We start from the raw sequence: 21224 nt of genomic DNA on the forward strand, positions 1-21224 counted from the left end.
CCCTGTTCTGCTATTGAGTTTCAATGCACCCTTTTGCTAGTGGGCATCTCCTGTCCATCCTAAACCACTCACTATTGCCCCCCGGGGAATCTGTGGGTCATATTAAGCGTCTCGAAAAGCGCCCGTCCTCGGAAAGCCTCGGAGGTGCAGCGAGCCAAACAGCGCTGCCGTTGTCACTTCAGCTCAGCACCAGCATCCACATCCACCTCACAAGGCTGCTGTGAAAATCACAGACAACTCTCTTCTCTCTACCTCCTCCTCCGTTATGCAACCCACACAAAAGGATATCTGCTACTTTTGTGCAAGAAAAAAGAATCCCACAGCATTTCTTTTTAATAACTGTTCAGCTACAAAATTTTATTGGTATCCTTTTATGTTCCCTCTAGAGGATGTAATGCACAAAAGCATTGCCACGGAACATAGAAAATTACAAATGAAATTTATTGTAAAAAGTAGAATGTCTTCTAGACTGGTGTCAGTATTTATTTCATTCATAAACCAAAACTGCAGGTATAATATATTCATTGTCAGCAAGTTCATGGGTGTAAATTGCCATCCAACAGTATTGACTGATATAAGACAGATATTGAAAAGACAATTTAAATGTACTCTTCCAAACATAAACTGCTCCACAAAAGCACTGTAAAAACTCCTTCAAGGTTTTGTGTTGTGCTTCACATTTATGGTTAACTACATAATTTGGTTGTGTCATAATCCACTGTGTTTGGCAATTTGGCATTATAGGCCTGCAAAGCAGATTGGATCCTCACCACCTCACTGGTAGACAGCTTGAGTCTGTGGCGGAGCAAGCAAGAGAAGAGGTCCAGGCGACGCTGGCCCGGTGGAGAGAGTTTATTTACACGATCCCGGATCTCCAACAGCTGCAAAAGTGCCGAGTCCTGTGATCCCTGAGTGTAGGGGTAGTCCAGCTGCAAGATCAAATCTCGAATTGCTTCAGGGTCGAAGTGCATGCTGTAGCCAAACACTTGGATGTTGTTGATTTTCATGTAGCCCAGGTTTCGCGAGGGATCGATAAATTCCAGGGGCTCGTAGTAGATGCTCTCGTTGCCGTTCGGACCACTCGACTTGATTCGACTCCTCAAGTAGATGTGTACCGTTTCAAAAAACGTCTTCCACTTGTTGCCCAGCGTCAGCGTCCAGTTATAGCACTGAAGGGGTAAGTCCAGCTTAGTCCGCTCCCAGTCTGGGAAATTGTTTTCGTTCACAGGCATAAACCAGCTCTCAGAGTGGCTGCCCCCGAAAGGGTTGACGTAAACAGCGAGAACGGGCTCTAAGGTGCTGTTTTTAGTTAGGCAAATCTGAAGCGAGAGGCCCAGGATCATGTGGACCAGGCTGGACTTGTACTTGTTGCTCTTCAGCGTGAGGAGCATCCGCTTGCGCCAGGACGGGTCGAACCAGCTGTTGAGGCGCATGTCGTTGCTGATGAAGATGGCGTGCACCTCGATCCTGCGGTCCGTCTTCTGCAGCAAGTACCTCATCTCCAGGTCCTGCAGGTCCGTCTCGAAGCCGATGTAGTGCTCGGTGGACTCGGCCACCTCGGGCTTGCAGAGCCCCTGGCTCAGCATGTAGCCGGCGTTGCAGGCGCCGCAGCGCGTGCGGTTGTCGGCGGCGCAGCCCAGGCACGCGGCGCCGGCGCCCACGGTGCAGGGCAGGGGGCCGTGGCACCCCACCTGGTCGTTGGGGCAGCTGCACGTGTGCGTCTCCTCCGAGAAGCTGCCCAGCAGCCCGTTCTCGTTGCAGTACAGCAGGGACTGGATGCGGGTCAGCCAGTAGTGGGAAGACCTGCGAAAAAAGCAAAAAAAGAAGAAAAAAAAAAAACCCGTTTCAGCGCTGAGGGAGAACATGCATTTTTTCATGGGGGAAAAGAAAAAAAAAGACGCCGTTTTAGTAGCAGATTAAGACCCTATAAACACAGCTAGGAAGTTGGATGACAGCATCTGCAGTCGGATAAATACCTTTGTAAATTGCCTTTTGACGATGCAACACCGCAATAGAGAAGGTTCTTTCACAACGCACAGGCACATTTGCTTTGCGTATTTGCTCTCTCCGTGCCTTTCCCAAGGGAGCCTGCCAAACAGGTATCTTTTCCGTGGCTGACTTCGGATTAACACCTTGCAATTCTCTGCTGCTGCTGCCGAGATTTTCTTTCGTGATGCTAATCGAGCAGTGAGGCGATTCCTACGTACCTAAGCGTGCACCATGTTTTTGCTGGGATTTTGCATGCTTGCAAGCTTCCTTGTTCCAGGCTTTAGCGAGCCGCAGAGCGGCCAAAACGTTTGCCTGGAAGAGCAGCTAGGACCCTGCTCTGAAAAAAAGAAGATTCCTGCTTAATTCCTTGAATGCCTTCCAGCGCAGCGCTGTCCCCGTGGGAGGCCATGGCTGAGCATGCTGTGTTTACTTTTCATCCTCTGCACTGAAATTAAAAGATCACTTTAATATTCTTCTTGTCATCTCGTTTTGGCTTCCCTAGAAGCAAGAGTTAAGGTCCTAATTTGTGCTGGGGGAGCGCAGACGGAAACCAGCAGCTGGGGCTGATAAGGCACAGTTGCTAGCAGAAAGGCTGGGCGAACAGCACGGTGCTGTGGAAGTAACCCAGAGAAAAATAATAAATCTCCCTTTTCTATATTTTTTAATTCTTCCCTTTAAGCCGAGCAGTAGCTTAAGGATCTGTCTTTGGCTGCTGCAGTCACTTCCACTGCTGTCACGCGGAGGATGGCAGCTGTGCAGCTTTTCCCTTTGCACTACACTGTTTCAAAGAGAAAATGCCAGAGCCTCACACACTGCCGGCTTAGGCTTTAGGTTGCCTCTGAATGTGGCTCAAGCATTTCCTGTATCAGAAATCCTAACTTTTCTCTGAGCATAAGATAAATCCTAATACTAAAAATCTGTGGTATCTCATTCCAGCTCTTTAAAAATAGAAAAATAAAAAGCAGTAAAGTCATTTTATATTTTATATACCTTTTACCTTTCATACCTTATATACCTTTTTTTCCTTTTATATATTGTCTATTAGCAATTTACATATGCCTAGTAAAGTCTGTGACATGGATGTCTCGATACCTGCCTCCTCCTTTGTGCCTAACTGAAAGTCAACGTTAAGCAAAAATGCAACTTGCAAGTTTCCTCTTGGATTTCCCGGTTAAAAATCAGACATCCATTCTGTAAGCAAATGCAATACCAAAATGTACATGTTATCCGCAAACTGGGGAAAATATTTATGCTATTGCTTTCACAGGTGGAATGGGAAGATCCCGTGTGCTGTGTCTGGCTAGGTTTGCCACTCATCTGTGTGTATCGAGCTTGTTCAGGTGTGTTCTGACCCCATTTCCATTACGGGATACTTTTGGAGCAAGGCTACTTCTCCCATGGTATATCTTAATACTACCCTGCCTGCAACGCACCACAACATGAAAGCAGAGAAGAGCTGTGCCTGAAGGAGTGAAAATCTCCTCGTTAGGGCTTTTTCCTGTTCCTTTGTGACTCTCCGCGCTTGTCCAAGAATTGTTTTAAAGGCTGCAAGATAGAAAAGTCCACCTTTTCACTTTCCTTTGGATCTTTGGGTCTAAAACCCATTTGCTTTTTAGTCCCCAGGTATTCGGCACATGCTGTGAGTGCCACTTGGAACCATGTCTGCTACAGCAAGGTTAAGCATGTTCCACAGCAGATGATCAGGTCCATAGATGTATGGACCTGATCATTTAGCATCATCTCCTACGTCTCTTGCTAACATCTTTTCTTGGAAAAGTTTTGTTATACATTAGGACTGTGTTTCCAGAAAGCCTTTTTTTTTGCATTGACCAGCTCTGAGCTTCCAGATATGGGTTTGAATTCAGCCTAGGAGAGTATCAACATTTGAAGACCTACTGTAAAGATTTCCCTTCTATCATGGAGTGTCTAGTGCAGAGTCCAATGCTGTTTGGCTCGCCCACACAAAACATCAAGCGTGACACATACTTTGGGCATCTAAGTATGCATTTCCATGAGATATTCCAGCCGGATGGAAGCCCACGGTGCCTAAGCACTGGTGCAACCAAAGCCATGTGTCTACATGAGTTTCTCAGAAGAGCTGAGCAGCCTGGGTTCAGCATTGCATTAGTGTGATCACATTCTTTCTGGATGGCTTGGAGGTGAAATGAGAGTGTTTAACCCTTGCATGGAGCTCCTGCTGGTGATGCCTCAGCTGCACTCCACCTAGGATTTCTGTAACCCAATTTTAGATAACATTCGGATAGATTATAGTAGTTAGCATAATTTTGAATATTACTTTATTGAGCAAGGAAAGATAATCTGCAGCTTTAAGATCATCTCTGCTTTGTTTTTTCTACCTTTGTTTCCTCTTAGATCTCGCAAATAGAATTACACTTTATTACATTATTATTTATGATTCTGATTTTCATTTGGCGTGGCAGTACTTCAAAGAGCGAGCCACACATTAATTTTTACAAATAGCACTGCTAGGGTTCTGAGGAAAATAGAAATGAAAATGAGGAACAACATGAGCATTAAGCTTACAAACTTACAATCAGATACTCTTTCCTTTTACAAATATGCTGGTATCAGCTGAAACAGGAATAAAAAGAGGGGTCAGAGAGGGAGATGTCTTGAGAAAGAGAGCACTGTTGGAAGATAAGGATTGTTAATTGTTGAAAAAAATTTCTTCAAGCAAGTAAAATTCTTTTGCTGGTAAAGGTGGCAGTGCTTTGAGTCACTTGCTTTTCCAGCCTTTTTTTTTTTTTACCCCCGTTAATGATCATTAGATCACGGTTGTTTCTGTTCTTGTGACAAGGAAAACAACTTACTTCAGTTATTTGTTTATTTAAATGCGCCTACCTTCCATTTTTTTCATTAGGAGAAGAAGCAGTCTGAAAATCTTCTGCATGAAATTACATATCCATGTGTTGAAATAAGTCTCCTGCCTAAAACTTACTTTATAACTTAATACTTAGCATATCCAAACCACTACATATTTGATCATTAGCAGTTGCAAGGAAAGCAGGAACCGCAGAAGGAAGGATGTTTTCTTTTTATTTCAGCCAAAGTTCATAACTTTGGTAAGGTGTTTTTAAAGTAAGTACCTTACACTTTTTGTTTTAATTTGCTACCTTGTTTTAATTAGACAGATTTCACAAAGTTCTAATTATACTTCCTTGTCTTTGATCAGCTTAGAAGCATAACTTCTATGTAAAAAAAAAAAAAAAAAAGGCAGCTCTTTTAATAGCTCTTTTTAAAGTTGTCATTAAGGATAACTGTTATTCATTCTAGATTTACTGCTTTTACCCAAGTATATTAATAAAATTAAGTGAAAATATCCAAAATGTAGGTAAATAGCTGCTTTACTTAAGCTACTCATCCTTAATTGGTTAAATTCACATTGGAATGTGATTCTGAAAGCTTTCTCATTCTGCTAGAAATAAAGGGTGATGATTTCAGTAATGGAAATTAAACTTCTGGACCTTCAATTAAGGGTAGCAGCTGATGCATCCTGCAGGTTCCCTTCTAGGAAGGCCAGGGAAAGGTTGCTGTCTATGCAAAAGGCTGCTTTGAACTAAAACTGCTATTGAATGAGGAATGAACCGGTCAAGAGCTTAAGTAAGTGTCAGGCTCAGCAGAGGGACCAGCAATAGGGAAGGGATAGCACCCATCTGCAACAGGTCAGAAGATTGAGACGAAGCAGATGAACCCTTCCTTAAGCTGGAAGAAGCCCTATGGTCACAGGCCCTGGTCCTCATGGGGTACTTCAGCCTTCCCGAGATGTGTTGGTATGGAAGCATGGCAGGAGAGAATGCTGGAGCACATCAAGAACAAGTTTTGGCAAGGGTCCTGGATGGGCTGACTCGGGGACATGCTCTGCTGGAGCTGCTGCTCACAGGGAAGGAAGAAATGGTGAAGGGTGTCGATGCTGGTGGCAGCCTTGGCTGCAGTGACCACAGGATGATTGAGTGGAAAATCCTGAGGGAAGGGAGAAAGATAAGTAGCAGGGTGCTTATCCTGGTATTCAGGGGGGCAGCTGTTGCTTGTTCAGGGAATTAGTTGGCTGGGTCCCAGGTGAGGCTGACCTGAAAGTTAAAATGACCCAGGAGAGCTCATTGGTCTTCAGCTCAGCTTGAGTTGGAATTGCTGAGACCTGTGAAGGACAAGAAGATGGACTGTTACAGGTGCTTTTGTAGCAGAAGTCAGACTGAGAGGGAGAGAGATGCCTGCTGCTGAATTACACTTGGGAGTATTAAAAAAACTTCATAGGAAAAAGCTCTGACCTGACTTTGAAGGTGACCCAGCTCTGAGCAGGGGATCGAACCAGATTATCTGCACAGGTATGTTACAAATTACATTTTTCATGATCTGTCATCCTTTTAAGTAGGATAAGTCTCTAACACCTGAGGAGGAAAAGACTCTTTCTTCCTCAGTAATGTATAGGCTCTTTCCACCTCATTAGAAATCCAAGATTTTGATACTTTTCCTGAGCTCATTATATGAGACTAGTTTATGCTAACGCCAGGGTTTGAGCCACTGAGCTGTTTAATATCCTCCACAAGGACCTTGGTCACAAGTTTTGACTGAAAACTTCACACAGATGACTGACGTTCCAGGTCAGTAATTACCATCTGCATGATGGCAGGTACTTCTGAAAACCTTATGAAAGGCAAAAACTGTGTTCAGGGAAAATCTAGATACGTCTAATATATCTCTGTTGATTTAAAAGATATCCAATTTTCATTTGCGTCTTTAATAATCTTGCCATGGCCTTCAAGCAACAGTGAGGTGAGATAACATTTTTTTTTTTTTTTTGGGGGGGGCTTAGTGCCCCTAGTATGAGACAATCAAAATCTCACCTTTCTCCTGGATTTTTATTTTCTTTACCACTCATTTAGCTAATATCAGTTCTTAGTGCAATCCACTGAATTTCCCCTTTCCCTTTTTGCACCGGACTTGATTATTCTTTGATTTTTTTCAAAGTTAAGTGGTTAAATTAATGCTTGGTTTTCTGACCACTCTGTGCAAAGCTGAGTCAACCATTCCTAATTTTCTGCTTCTCAAATTTTCTCTAGTAACTTTCACTTTTAGAAACGCTTTATCCTCTGTCATATTCAAAATTGATTCCTAGATCCTGTGTTAGAAAGTGGAGTTGGGGGGGAAAACAGTTCTTACTAACCCCACTATAAGCTTTTGTTATATATATATATATATATATATATTTTTTTTTTTTTTCTTTAAACTTGGGTTGATATCTTAGGTCTAGAGAAATTATGGGAAAGGCCTGTATCTGAGTCCTTGAATTTAAGCTCCTCAGGTTCAGTTTAAAATTAGGAAGAGGCTTTGCTCAAAGTTCAGGATACTCCAGGACTTCTCTTTGTACTCAAATGCTCATTTTTTTGCCATTCTTAAAGATACAGGTGACATTTGCTGTCTTTCAATCCTCAGGAACCTCTCCTGATCAAAGGGTTTTTTCAAAGGGAAACAAGAGTGGCTTTGCAATGATTAGGGTTCATGGACTTGTGGATTTCTTTCTTTTCTTTTCAAGTGCTGCTCAGGTTCAGTAGTTCTTTAACAATGTCTTCCTTGCTCCAGGCTTCCTCTGATCTCAGGGGTTGGGATTCCCAAAAGATGCTCTTCTCAGTAAAGACTGAGATGAAGAAGCCTTTCAGTACCTCAGCCTTTTCAATGTCCTTTGTCACCTCAGTTGTGTGGACACCTCAGCTGTGTGTTCTGAGGACACCTCAATGTCCTCACCTCTTCTACCTCTTAAACCTAAACTGGAAGTGTAGGAGTTTAGTGCATCCCTGCACATCCCTGTGGGCCTTCTGCTCCCCTTTGCAGTAGGATAGATGACCATTCTTGAGCTTAGAGGAGATGGACAGGCAGAGTCCAAGGGCCCACCATCTCATCATTGCTTCTGTTAAGGCTACCTCTGGCTTAGATATCTCCAACCAGCTCTTCCTTGTCTTGGAGTTATATGGCCCATCAGAGTCCTTCTCCTCATCAGCTCCTGCATCACCAGTGTTAGGAAGTTGTCATCAGTGGCCTCCAGTAATTTCCTGGGTTGCTTGGGTCCTCCTTTGCTGGTCCTCCAGAAGATATCAGAGTGGTTAAAGCACCCATAGGAACCAGGATCTACAAACTTGAGGCCTCCATTTGTCTGAAGACGGTCTTATCTGCTTCTAATTCCTGACCAGGCAATATAGAATAGACCCATGCTACAATGGGCTACCCAACTTTAAAATACTTTGCAGCTTGCTTTCTTGTTTTACATAGCAAAAAAAAAAAAAAAAAAAAAATTACTTGCAAAAGAAAGTAAATTATTTGAGTAGTAGCATTGCAAATGTAAATCCCAAACACATGCCTGCTTGCATTCAATACACTGTAACATTAAATACAAGAACAAAGCAGTATGGTCACCTATGCAATAGCTGTAGCAAGTGTTTAATCATGATATGACACTTTTACCTCCCTCTCTGCCTCACTAAGTGCTTAACATCTGCTGTACATCAGATGGTTCACTCGCAGATGATGAGCACTCAGTGAGGCAGCTGCTAAGTGAGAAAAGGGAGACAATTTAACAAGAAGTGTATGGGCAGTAAAATACCCATTACCTATTTTCCCCTCCTTTGGAGGTTTGAGTCCAGTATAAATCTGTGAGAGAAGAACAGCAACTGCAGTTACAGGCATCTTTAAAATGTCCTGCTGTGGATTTTGTGGGATCGCCTCTTGGGAAGGACAGGTAGGACTCAGAGTGCTCTTTCCTGTGCAGCAATTCATACCCAGAACATTAATTGCCATTAAATTGGGTGATGGTCTTTATGGGAACGCTCTTGTCTTCTGGGAGTCGGGATTAAACCACTGGCTGCACAGTTACCCGAAGGCCAGTGCGTGATTGATGGGGAGCTGGGAAGACTTATGGAGGCTGACAGAAGTCTAAGTACTGCTTGAACCACAGCTCAAATAACCACGCTTGGTATTACATGACTTTGGCTAATGTCACCGGTACGTTGGGGAGAGCCTCAATGACAGCTGCAAATCCCACTCAAGAAGGTGATTAAACACAAGTAATTAAACAATTTTGAGTTCACATCTTACAGTTTCACAGCTGCCTCTGCCACTTAATTTAAGTTATTCTAAAGGTGTGAATGAGCTACATGGCCCATAGTGAAAACAATGCCATGAGCTAGAGTAGGAATAGACACTTTTCTGAATGTACAGGAGAAAAAAAGAAGAGTGTCTGACTAAAGTGCTACCTTAGTTGAAATGTCCCTATGAAAATTTTAAGGAACTACTGTGTGTCTCTGGAAAAATGCTCCCAGCATGGGTGTGGATGATGCAGAGACTTGGTTTGAGGCTACTGCATGCAGGTTGTTCAACACAACAGGAACTAGAAGCACCAGCACATCAATTCTGTGATGATGTTCCTGGGATTAAAGACAACCTATACAGATTTGCAGTTATGTAGAGAAGTAAAATATAAATTTCTCCCTCTTAATCACATCTAAGATCTTCTCGGATTCTACATGCCTTATATCATCTTCCTGCAGCTACTGGCCCTTACATTAAGTCTGGTTCTCTATGTTTTGAAGGTAATAATACATGTCACTTAAATTCCTTGGGCCTTTCTGTTGCAAGACAGACAGGAATTAAGCCCATATTTTAAATGGTATAGGCCAGTACCTCACAGAGTAACACTGCTATGAGTTACTTGACATTCCAGACTCAATGACATTTTAACATTAAAAAGATGTTTTCTTCATTATTTAAATTAAGCTCATCAAACGAGCTAAGCCTGATAAGGGGCAGCTGCTAGCAAAGCTATCATGACATGTTCTTATCATCTTAAGAACAGGCTCCCGCCGTTGCTTTTATTGATTAAGCAAAGCCCCATCTAATTTGGAGATCTTCCTAAAGTTCCCCAAAGTCTCCCCTTGGAAAGCATAGCATTTAGTGATGACCTTTATAATGCCTTATTTTTTAATACAAGCACATGACTAAAACAATTTAGAATTGTATTCCTGAGTACATCCCTGTACGTATGGGTGTTTTACCACATTCAAAATGCATGGGGCTTGGTGATTTTGCTGGATTTTGTTGCATTTAACCTTTCAGAGGAGCTCTACAGTTCTATACTGCTAGGAATTCCAGTTTCCAAAGTTTTGTGGTTTTAACTAAACTAATATTTGTACTGTCTTTATTTGCATGACAAAGGTGTGGGTTTTTCCCATACCTCCCCTGCCTTTCCCTAGCAAAGTCATGGACAAAACTTCTTAAGATGAGATACTCATGCGTGCTTGACACAGTTAAAAACCTCATAACCCTTTTACAAAAGGCAGTTTGATTCTGATTTCACTGTAGTAGTACCTCCTATTTATTTAAACAGCTTCAAATCAGATATAAACTTTGAAAGTTTTTACTGGATAATGATCCCTAGTGCAGCAGGGATAAGGGGGCTAAGGGCCAAATTAAATAACTGTGTCAAAAGCAGAATAAAAGAGCAATTAGAGGGGTTGAGAAAATATGAGTTTGTCATGTACGGAAGGAAGGAAGATGCTACTAAAAATAAAAAAGATACTCTGTAACCTCTATTCTTTTTTAAACAATCAGCTGTTATGGATTTGTAGGAGTGTTTAGAGTGGTAGATCACTTTTAAGAGGATGAATTTAAAAAAAAAAAAAAAAAAAAAAGTGAAAATCAGTATACTAGATGTATGAAAGTCATCTTGGGCCAGCAATTACCCATTACTTCAGTGGGCTTTTCCAGATGTGTATCAAACTGTAATTATAAAGGAAAAAAAAAAGTAGTCAAGATTTGGAACAGGCTGCCCAGGGAAGTGGAGGAGTCCCTGGCTGTGTTCAAGGAATGTGTAGAGGAGGGACTTAGGGACATGGTTTAGTAATCATGGTGGTGATGGGTTTATGGTTGGACTTGAAGATCTTGAGGGTCTTTTCCAATTGCAATGACTCTGTGAACTTATTTAGGTGCTTCAGTGGCTGTCATTTTGATCCATCTCCTTAGATGTTAGGAAAATAACAAACAAGCTGGCGGTAAGATGAGCATGTTGTTCATCCATTGGGTAACCCAAAGAGTCAGCATAAAACTTGCCAAGCTGAAGGTGGAAGCGAGCCCTGCTGCTCGCAGCTGGATTCGTTGCAAACAGGTTGGTGTTGATGTAGTTTGATCAGCAGCAACTGGGGGCCCTTGGCTCCATCCTCAGCACAGAGGTAGAGATGAGCGAAGGAAGGGAAATATTTGACTTTAGGGTCTTGTATAAGGCTGACTTGAATACTTGCCCTACAGAAAGAAGCAAGCCTGGTGTTTCTGGGCACGTTCACAATCCACTTATATGATCATAACCATAGACAAGTTACTTATTAGATTATTATCATCTTTTTTCCTCACTGTTCCGTTTGGGTTGTATATGTTGGGAGCTCTATGCGTTACTGTAATATTAACGGCAGTAACATGTCATTTGTTTCCTTCACGTGACTTCAAAACTAAAGCCAGGATTATCTAGTGAAGAGTAATGATTTTAATTAAAGCATGAAGAACGCAGGTCTGTATTCACTGCTCACTTTTTGCTATTTAAAAAATGGATAAATAAGGAAAATCAGACTCCAATCTCAGTATGCTTTTTTCTTCATTCTATATTAATACTAAAAATAACCGAGAATTGAGATTTTGATCAAAATATAATTAAACTTTAATATGGCACAGTATCTTTATGAGCAGGCAGGTTTTTCTTCAGGAGAATATAACCTTGATTATATATATACTTGGACTATAATCAAAAAATAATCTTAAATTGCTTCTTTAGTGAAACTAGCATGTTGCTCTTGAAAAGAATTAATTTAAGAGTCTTGCCTTGTCTTTATAAAAGTTTATATATGTAAAAGTTAACATTAATAACCAAAACCGGATTGGAGCCAACCATGTTTCCTTTTTGGGAGGGGGAAAAAAATCTACTAAAGAATGTATTCTTCTGACAAGTAAAAAAAAGGTGGATAACATTTCATAGCTGACAACAGCACATGCCTTAAAACAATTCTAGCCTTCTTAACAGTTATTTTTAATAGCACCATAATATCATTGATTGTGTGGGATATCAAAGCCTTTATTATTAATAAGGTCTGCAGAAGGCTTTGGGTTTATATATATGAAAAACACATGCTCTCCCTTAATACCATGGGCATAGTTTTGAATTTCTGGTGGGGAAAGATGGATGATAGAGATTCCCAAGAAGCCGGAGTGGATGGACTTAAAAAAAAAAAAAAAAAAAAAAAAAAAAAAATTTTTTTTGGAAAAAAAAAAGTCTACCCTGCCCTTGCTTTGTAGCAAGTTAAGTGTTCCCCCTGTTCTTAGCAATGATTGGCAAGCATGGCTTTCCTTTCTCTTGCATTTATTGTTTAAAAAATGACCCATGACTTAATGCAGAGTGAGCATGAAGACACCTGGCATTGACATTATCAGAAAGAAGAGAGTTCAACCCCACAACATCCAAACTTGTTTCACTGAAGCCCTATTACAAATCCCATGCCAAGCTAACATTGATAAAATATTAACAAGGAATGCCACCATCTACTTGCAAACTGTAGCACGCTGCATATGATTGGTATTTATTCAAATGTAACTTGATTTAATTCTTCTAAAGCTCTCTAGCAGCTTCCACTGGTTGCTTTTAGTTTCTATGGAAACCATTTCAATGATTATTATTATATATGTTTTTTTCCATAGGACTGAATTTTTGCTTGGACCGCCTGCCCACGTCTAGCTGCTTAAACCCTTGCAGGAAATGCCTGCACCACACTCTGCTCCAGAAATACGGGAGGTGTTAGGCACTAGAAGAACACTTAATTTTCCAGGCGGTCAGGTAAGATGGGTCAGAAAACGTGCAGAGTTATGGCATTATCTCCAGTGCATCCTACTTGTTCCAGCACGTTTTGGGTGGCAACTGATTTTTGAATTAGATTTGTGGTTTTTACGAAGTGCCTTGTTTAAAAAAAATAAAATAAAAATAAACAGGCTCCATTAGCTAGCTTGCATCCACACAAAGTAGAGGGGGAAAAAAGGGACTGAAGTGTAATTTGGGAAGGGGTGGGGGGGGGATAGTTACCTGTGGAAAAAAATACTTCCAATTTCCCCTCTTTCTCTACAAACTTAGTCTATTCCTACTGAGATGCAGTCAATTCTAGAACTTCTTTTTTAATTCAGCTTAAAAAAGCTCTGTTTGTATGAGCTGACTTTGCTTCTATTTTCCATGGACCACTCTCTCTCTGCAGATTTTTTTGGTATTTAAGAGCATTACTTCACTATGATTTTCCACAGCATTTCCAGACAGCAGCTACATTCCCTTATGGAGCCGAGTTTATCACTTATGTTTTCTTTTGTTCCCTAATTCCCACGTAAATGTTTGGGCAACTTAAAATTCTGCTCTGCTCTTTTCATGCTGCAAAAGATAACAGGAAAAATCAAAAACCTCTCTGTGAGGATGATTTGGTAATGAACAAGATGCTCAAAGGAAAAGGAAGAAACATTGAATGGATTTTCTGCTCCATAAGTAATTTTTAAAAGGGGAGAGTTTTGGGGGGAAATAATAAAAGCATCGTGATGTTGGAGCACAGCAGGGCTCTCCACTAGGCACAAATCTAATTAGGAGGCGAGATCGTCAGCAAGGGGAAAATCACAGGAGGGCTCGTGGCTGCGGGACTCCCATCACCGCTTCGCTCGTCCCATTTGCGCTGCAAAACCAGCCCCGTTGTCCCGCTCCCTGGTTTGCGAGTGGAGCATCTGGGCCAAATCCTGTGTGCCAGGCTGGGCCCTTCGAGGAGGGCTCGTTCTTTGAGGATAGTCATGTTTTCACGGTCGGTTAAGGACGGTTCTCCGAGCGCCGCGCCAGGAATTGAGCAACTGGAATGGAAACTATTATTTAGACGGGTCTTTTCAAGCATAAGAGCCCGGAGAGCTTTTTAACTGGAGAACACAAAATTGGTTAATATGTGTTTTGCTTGTACATTGGGCATGGAGTTGTTGCTGCTGAGGTTAATAACTCTGCATTACTCTTGCTTATTACCAGGTAAAGTGGTAACATCAGCTGTTCTTCCTGATTTTTCTCACCCGACAAAATATTTCTTGCTAAACTTAAGCTTCTCCTAGCAGGACCCGTCCTTGGGAGCTGTTGCAGAAGCAACCCAGCAGTAATACATTAAAATCATTAACAACGATAGGCAGTGTTTTGCAGCACACAGTTGTTGCCTGTAACCAGGCAAAGAATTGCAGCAAACCAAGACATGGGATTTAAAGCTGAAAAAAGCTGCTTTACTGCAGAAAGGTGCAATTTTAAAATTATACTTAATGTTCTTTCTCAGATTCATTTACCAACAGCTTATTTTATCTATAATAAATTAGAAATTATTACAGGAAAGTAGTATCTGAGCCCATGTCAACAGCAGGTTCAAGTCTTTAGCAACGTAGTGAGGGACAGTCCAGAAATGTGTATTTAAGTAACATTATTTTGTTAAATGAAGAAAAAAAAGTTAAAATTCAGCTAGGGGAGGTTTATTTGTGTAAACGGACTTCAAGACATTTTGATTTCTTCTATTAATTCCCTTTGTGTCTGTATCTGTTTCAAAGCTGCCAGACTGTTATGCTGCAGATTGATACAATTGCTGCTGCCGAAATCAGCCCACATCCGTTTCACCACGGGCCGATGAAGTTAATGAAAAGAAAGAGCTAATATTTCATTAATGATAAAATTATACTGTATCTCCTTCCCCGTAACAGGAAGAGGAATGAGAGAGAATCTGAGTAATAAGAGGTATCTTTCCTTGTCAGCCAGGTGATCAAATATAATAAAAGCTTTGAAAGGAAAAGCTTTTAATCAAAGAAAATACCACATTATAAAAAAAAGCTTCATTTGGACAGTCAGTAGAATAAAGGAGTTTATCTGTTGCTATCTTCTGCATGGCAATAAGTTGACACAAATTGGGTATGTTTTATGTGTTGCTATTGTCGCCCCTTGCCTCACTGAAGAGCATTTTATGCAGACTCCTCCAGAGCTTCTCCCTCACCCTCCTTGAAGGGTGAGTTAGACTAAGTTCCTATGCAGAAGACTTCCTTCCATTAGACCAGGGGAGCTGTTAAGACTCCAATCATCTTTTAACTATTGAGAAGGGCTATGCTACAATAATCCACTTTTATGGGAGTTTGGAAGATGAATATGAAATAACATAATCCCCAGCTGTGCTATTATGGGTAGAGTCATCCCATTAATCACACTCGGTTTTACTTTGCCGCTTAACAGTGTGCAAAGTGTGGCTCGCCGCTCAGGTACCTCAATACCAGCAGTTGTGGACCTTAACTGCATTTTAACAGCTATCTCCCCAAGAAATTGGGCACTCAATCTTCTCCTCTCCTCCTGTGGAAATGCTAATTCAGCAGCTTTCTGATATCACCAGGGTAGATCCACCTAGAAACCTAGGCACTTGCTTGCTTTCAAAGTGTTAGTCACATTAAGGATTAAGTTTGGTTGTTATTTTTATTTGCAGATTATCTGAAATCCTTACTTTTCCTTTACGATTCTGGGGTACAAATAGCAATAATATATCCTTGAAGGGGAAGGTGTTATTAGGTCATCTGAAGATGTAAAGACTGAATATGTATAGAATATATAACTTTTTATATTGAAAACATGTAGAATGAATATACAGAATGACATAGGAACTGCAGTTGCCACTAAAGGAAAGGAAAATCTTATTCATGTCTGTGGGGGATTGCAGATATAGGAGTTCAAACATCTGGAAATACTCAGAACCGCTCACTTCATACCATGGGCAGCACTGAGGAATTGTGATCAAGCAGCTGAGTCCAAAGCAAAAAAGGAATAGGTATAAAGGTCAAAAAGAGAGGAAATTGTAGGAACTGGTTGTTTTTCATCTGATGGGTACTATAAGGTCTAGTTTGATATTCACTGGTCAAGGCAATAGCTAAGATCAGAAATGATGGAAAACTGAATGCTGAATCTGTGTGACACCCTCTTAGTCCCAAGATCACACAAAACCACTAGACAGGAAAAAGCAACATCTGCAAGTCAGGATAGCTTTATAAAATTCCTGGAGGAAGTGAATGTAAGCACCTGATTTTTTTTTTTTTTTTTTTTTTTTTTTTTTTTTTTTTTTTTTTTTTTTTTTTTTTTTTTTTTTAAGCAAAGCTTTGACTTGTGTGTGCAACAAACTTTCATGTGACAGCTGGGAATGAGATTTTCATTGTTTTTGCAAAGATTGACAGATTTTTGCAAAGCTTCCTGTTCATTTGACTTATCACCTTTCTGCTAATGTCTCTGCACAACTATCAATTTCCGTGCGCCGAGATGTGTATTTGGTTTCACGGGGTATCCCCCAGCCTGCGGTTAGGGACTATTGCACACAGGCATTGCAAGATGTAAATGCATTGCTGCTGCTGTTTGCCCTCTGGGTTAGGCCTTGGAACTAAAAATGATTTAGCTATTACAGGAATTAGATATATGCAAAAAAAAAAAAAAAAAACTATTTTACCTCCAAACTGTATGAATGCTCTTGTAAACTTTGATGATGGAATAATGGAATAGGCTAAATGATTGGGGGTTTTTTGTTGTTGTGTGGTTTTTTGTGTGTGTGTGTTTTTTTTTTTTTTTTTTTTTTTTTTTTGAGGAGGGTAAAATACAGTTGAATGGTTGGGTGAGTATACAGTCCCACAGGCTATAAGGCCTGTGGGGTCATCTACTTCGGAGCTGCATGGCTCTATTCATCTGCATTTATCTATGGAGCTCTATAACCAGATGACTGTCTGCTATTCAGCAAAGAGGGAAAAAAAGAAGGAAGAAAATGGGTGAAACTGGCTCTGGAATCATTATTTGCCAAGATTTGCAGGTGCCTCTTGTAGAAGTCTTCTTTATAGTGGCTCAGTCCTCTCCACCAGGACACTAGTCTCTATTCAGCACGGAGAAATTTTGCCTTTCACAGACAGAGGGTCTATTTTTATCTTTGAAGTTAATCCAGTCCCAAGTTGCCGGCACACTTAGAAGCACAGATGCCGAGATTTTGTATAGACTTCCTTTTAAATATTCATGCCTAGAAACCTGTTCCTCTAATTCCATTCAGAGCTGAGGATCGTGGCTTTTCCGAACCTTCCCTCATCCCTTAATCCCCAAGGAAAATGTGGCCCATCCAACACATCCGAATGCAGATGCATGTAGATAAGTATTCTGCATATGCAGCAGATGGTTGGCTCCAAAATGGAAAAATCACCTAATGTTGCACAACTTCAGACTGGTGGCAAGACCCGTTGAGCTGTGGACTGGACTCCGTGGGACAAGAAACACGGTTCAAGTGTTTTGTGGTGCTCTGAGGGCTAATGTGGTCCTACCAAAGGTCTGCATGCTGTTTTGGGTTTTGCTCCACAGATTTCTGCTTCCAGCTTCTTTGCTCAGGAGACATAAGGCACAGCTCAACTGTCCCTGTCACAGCACCTTGCTCACGTCCTGGACATACTTGTCAACTACCTGGTTTATATTTATACCCATTCTTAGCCAACACTCCAGGAATAACCTGAACCACTGTTTTCTGCAGATAATACACCGAGGAAGCAATCTACACAGATGGTAAGCTTTCAACTTGCATTAAAAAATCATCTGTTATTGTCCCTATGTATATTTTTTTTTCCCAAATTAAGGCAACATAGTCCAAAAAGGTATAGAATATTTATTTTCTGCGGTGCTTCAAGGGCATGATGGCCGTTGGGTTTTTAAGAGACTCTTTTGGGACTTCTGCCTCTTTCTAGCTAAGAAACATTTCCTAAATTTGAGAGAAATAAGAGTAATAATAATAAATGAAGGTGATGACCCTGATTTCAAGTTCTAGTGCAACTTTCACAGTTTTAAATAAAGGAGTAAGGATTTAGAGAGAATAATGAACACAGCCTAAGAAGGATTGAGGGAAGCTTTTAAGTGTCAGTTATTCAGAAGAAAATCTGTTTTATTTAAGCCGTAGCTCTTTCATGGAATCCCAGAATGGCTGAGGTTGGAAGGCACCTCTAGAGATCATCTAGTCCAACCCCTGCTCCAGCAGGGACACCCAGAGCACAGGGCGCAGGGTGGCATCCAGGTGGGTTTGAAGATCTCCAGAGAAGGAGCCTCCACAGCCTCTCTGGGCAGCCTGTGCCAGGGCTCTGTCACCCTCACAGGAAAGAAGTTCTTCCTCACATGGAGATGGAACTGCCTGGGGTTCAATTTGTACCTGTTACCCCTTGTCTCGTCTGTGGTCAGCACTGAGAACAGTTTGGCCCCATCCTCCCTACCTTCTCCCCTCAGGTATTTATACATATTGATCAGTTCCCCTCTCAGGCTTCTCTAGCTAAACAGGCCCTGCTCGCTTAGTCTTTCCTCGTACGACAGATGCTCCAGTCCCTTCATCATCTTTATTGCTCTACGCTGGACCCTCTCTATAAGCTCCCCATCCTTCTTGTCCTGGGGAGCCCAAAACTGCCCCCAATGCTCCAGGTGCCTCCCCAGAGCTGAGCAGAGGGGCAGGATCCCCTCCCTGCCCTGCTGGCAACGCTCCTGCTGGTGCAGCCAGGAGCCCATTGGCCTTCTTGGCCACAAGGGCACACTGCTGCCTCATGGTTAACTTGGCAACCAGGACTCCAAAATCCCTATCTATGGAGCTGCTTTCTTTCTAAATATGAAGATATACACTGGACTTCTAAACAGTGCAACAAATCCTCACTTTTGCTATACTTTGGTGAACTGAGGAGAAACTAGTTTGAACATATGCTGGTATCATTCCTGTCACATGCGTAGAATTTATCCAAGAAGCTGTACGAGCAAGAATCCAAAGAAAATAAGGATGGAAAAAATACTTATTTTTTCACTAAAAACCTGTAGAAGATAACTTTTATGGCAGACATGCTAGTAATTTTAACATTGGGGCAAGATTTTAGACTTGCTGTAGAGAGTTTCTTTATTATTACTTGAGTTCTGAACACACAAATTCATAAATCCATTCATTCTTGAAAAGCAAGCCAAGAAAAGATGCCTGTGGATAAAATACAGGTTAAATCAAAACTCTGCTCCTTGAGTTACATGAGGTCTTTACTCAATACTCATCAACTGTGGCTTCCATCTATGGGTTTCTAGAAAACTAATGATACTATGACTGGGATAATTTCCTGGCAAATGAACTGGAATTGGTGCCTTCTGCAGCTATTTTGTCTCATCTGCTACTTGAGGGATTTTTTTTTTTTTTTAATGTCTGAGGTCAATTTTAGACTATGCAGCTGACTATGTCCTTAGTATGCCTCAGGCTTCAACAAGCATGCACAGAAGGGAGCAAATGGAGAAGATGTCCCTTTGCCTTCCAGCCTTGTATGTGAAACAGAGGCCAGGGAATGCCACGGTGTGATATCACTCTTATTTTCCCTCCTGAATTGAGACTTTCCTGTGAAAAACCTTTCTGCTGTTACCTTCAAGATGGGGATGGATTGATGGTCAAGATGACATGGAGACTGCTGCATAGCTTTGAGGCCCAGGTCAAGCTGCAAATGTGGAGAAAGAAAACGTGACGGAAAGGGAACCTTGCTTTCATTTTCATAGTTGTTTTAAGGTCCTGATCTGTTTCCCTTGCTGATGAACTACAACTTCATTTCCTTTATCTCAGCCTGAAGCTTTTCTGTTCCCTAACAAAACACTATGAAATGGATTTTTTTTTTTAAAAGGAGTTCTATTGATAGCACTGTGCTTTGTGATAATTTTCAGTGGTATTTTATGGTGCCTTTCCAAAATAACATAAATATCTGAAAAAACATCCATAAATGATACCGTCTTCCATAAAGGCGTAAGCAGAAAAGTTTTGATAATAAAGAAAAAAAATATGTTTTGCTTTGCTTTGTTTTCCAGAATTACACAAAACAGACCAGTTCTGAGGGCGCAATTTTTAATTTTCTTGGCATTTGCCTGGCACCCAACTTGGCGTGTGAACAGGATAATGAGCCTTTGGACTGCCAGGGTGCACGGTACCATCTGTCACTGCATCAGCTCCTTTTTGTTTGGTAAGTGGTTGTAGAAGTAAATGTTGCTATTCCGGGTGAAGCAACTTGGTTGGCCTCTGTATGGCTGGTAGAGTGCACGTCTACATCACCCCAAGCATGTGAAGTTTTATAACGCTAATATTCCCCAGAGTAAAAGATGGTGATCTGATGCTTATTTAGTACCTGGAGTATCGTTTTGAGATGCTTTTTGAGATCCAAATTACTTGCATCTTTATTGAAGTTATAAATAGTTAGAATAGGACCACATTTTTTTTCTCTCCAGATGTTATCTCATCCCAGGCATGGTATGAGATAATACTTCCTCCTTTTCTTTTTGTTTTTGTGATTCTGAAAAATGAATCAATTAATTACACTTTTTTTCCCCACTAGTCTTCCCTGCCATAAATGAATCTACTCTATAGCAATTGTGGACAAACTATATTCTTACATAGCAGTTTGATTTCAGAGAACTTGGGTGTCTGCTGTCTCTTCCTACTGCTTCAATATTCATCTTATTCCAGCTTTTTTATTATTCTGCTCTCATTAAGAGTGTATAAGAAAATACAGAGAAAATAGAGAATTCAGTATTTTGATTTTTGAAAGATATTGCAAGCAATAAAGGGGAACAAGTGACAAACTTTGAAAGAGATGCAAAAATAGCCTTTAGCAACCAGTAAATTTGAACTGATTTCTTGCTTTTCCCCACTTGTAGAAGGGGATACTAACAAATGACTGGTTTTGATGACTTTTATCCATATGTCCACACGGGCCAGATAGTTACAAGAACAAATTTCCTATCTATGTCATTGGGAGGAATGTAAGAGAAGATAGAATTGGTGTAGTCTGCATGTTGACATCAGAACATCTTTAAAAACAATAACAAAAGAGTGGAAACATGAGAACATGAGATGTCCAGAGTCAGACTTGCAGTACATTTTCAAGCATTTTTCAAAATGAAAAAATTGGAAATTCCGCCATCCATGGGACTGAAGTTTTCCAATCTTCAAATTAATCCAAAGACAAGAATATAATATGTCTTTAGCTGAGATGACCTGAGGCACAATCCAGAGGACTAAATTCTAGCATTTGATGTCCCCTTGAAGCTCTAATATCTCTTTCTGCGTGAGCTATTAGAGCATACTACTTGGCACAGGTTGGAAATAAAAGAC

General features: G+C 41.0%; 1 protein-coding gene across 4 annotated transcripts in view; it reads right to left on the bottom strand.

Moving 5' to 3' along the window:
• Positions 1-325: 325 nt before the first annotated feature.
• BRINP3 (BMP/retinoic acid inducible neural specific 3) overlaps positions 326-21224 on the bottom strand; it is a 156767-nt gene continuing 135868 nt past the window's right edge. For all 4 annotated transcript variants that reach the window (XM_088524838.1, XM_010213000.2, XM_088524837.1 and 1 more), the window contains one exon: positions 326-1803. In XM_088524838.1, the coding sequence (XP_088380964.1) occupies positions 687-1803 (1117 nt within the window). In that variant the 3' untranslated portion in view covers positions 326-686. The remainder of the gene's footprint in view (positions 1804-21224) is intronic.

The sequence above is a fragment of the Tinamus guttatus genome, unplaced genomic scaffold, assembly GCF_059628265.1.
Source record: "Tinamus guttatus ecotype Peru unplaced genomic scaffold, ASM5962826v1 Tinamus_guttatus_pri_ptg000215l, whole genome shotgun sequence".
NCBI lineage: Eukaryota > Metazoa > Chordata > Aves > Tinamiformes > Tinamidae > Tinamus > Tinamus guttatus.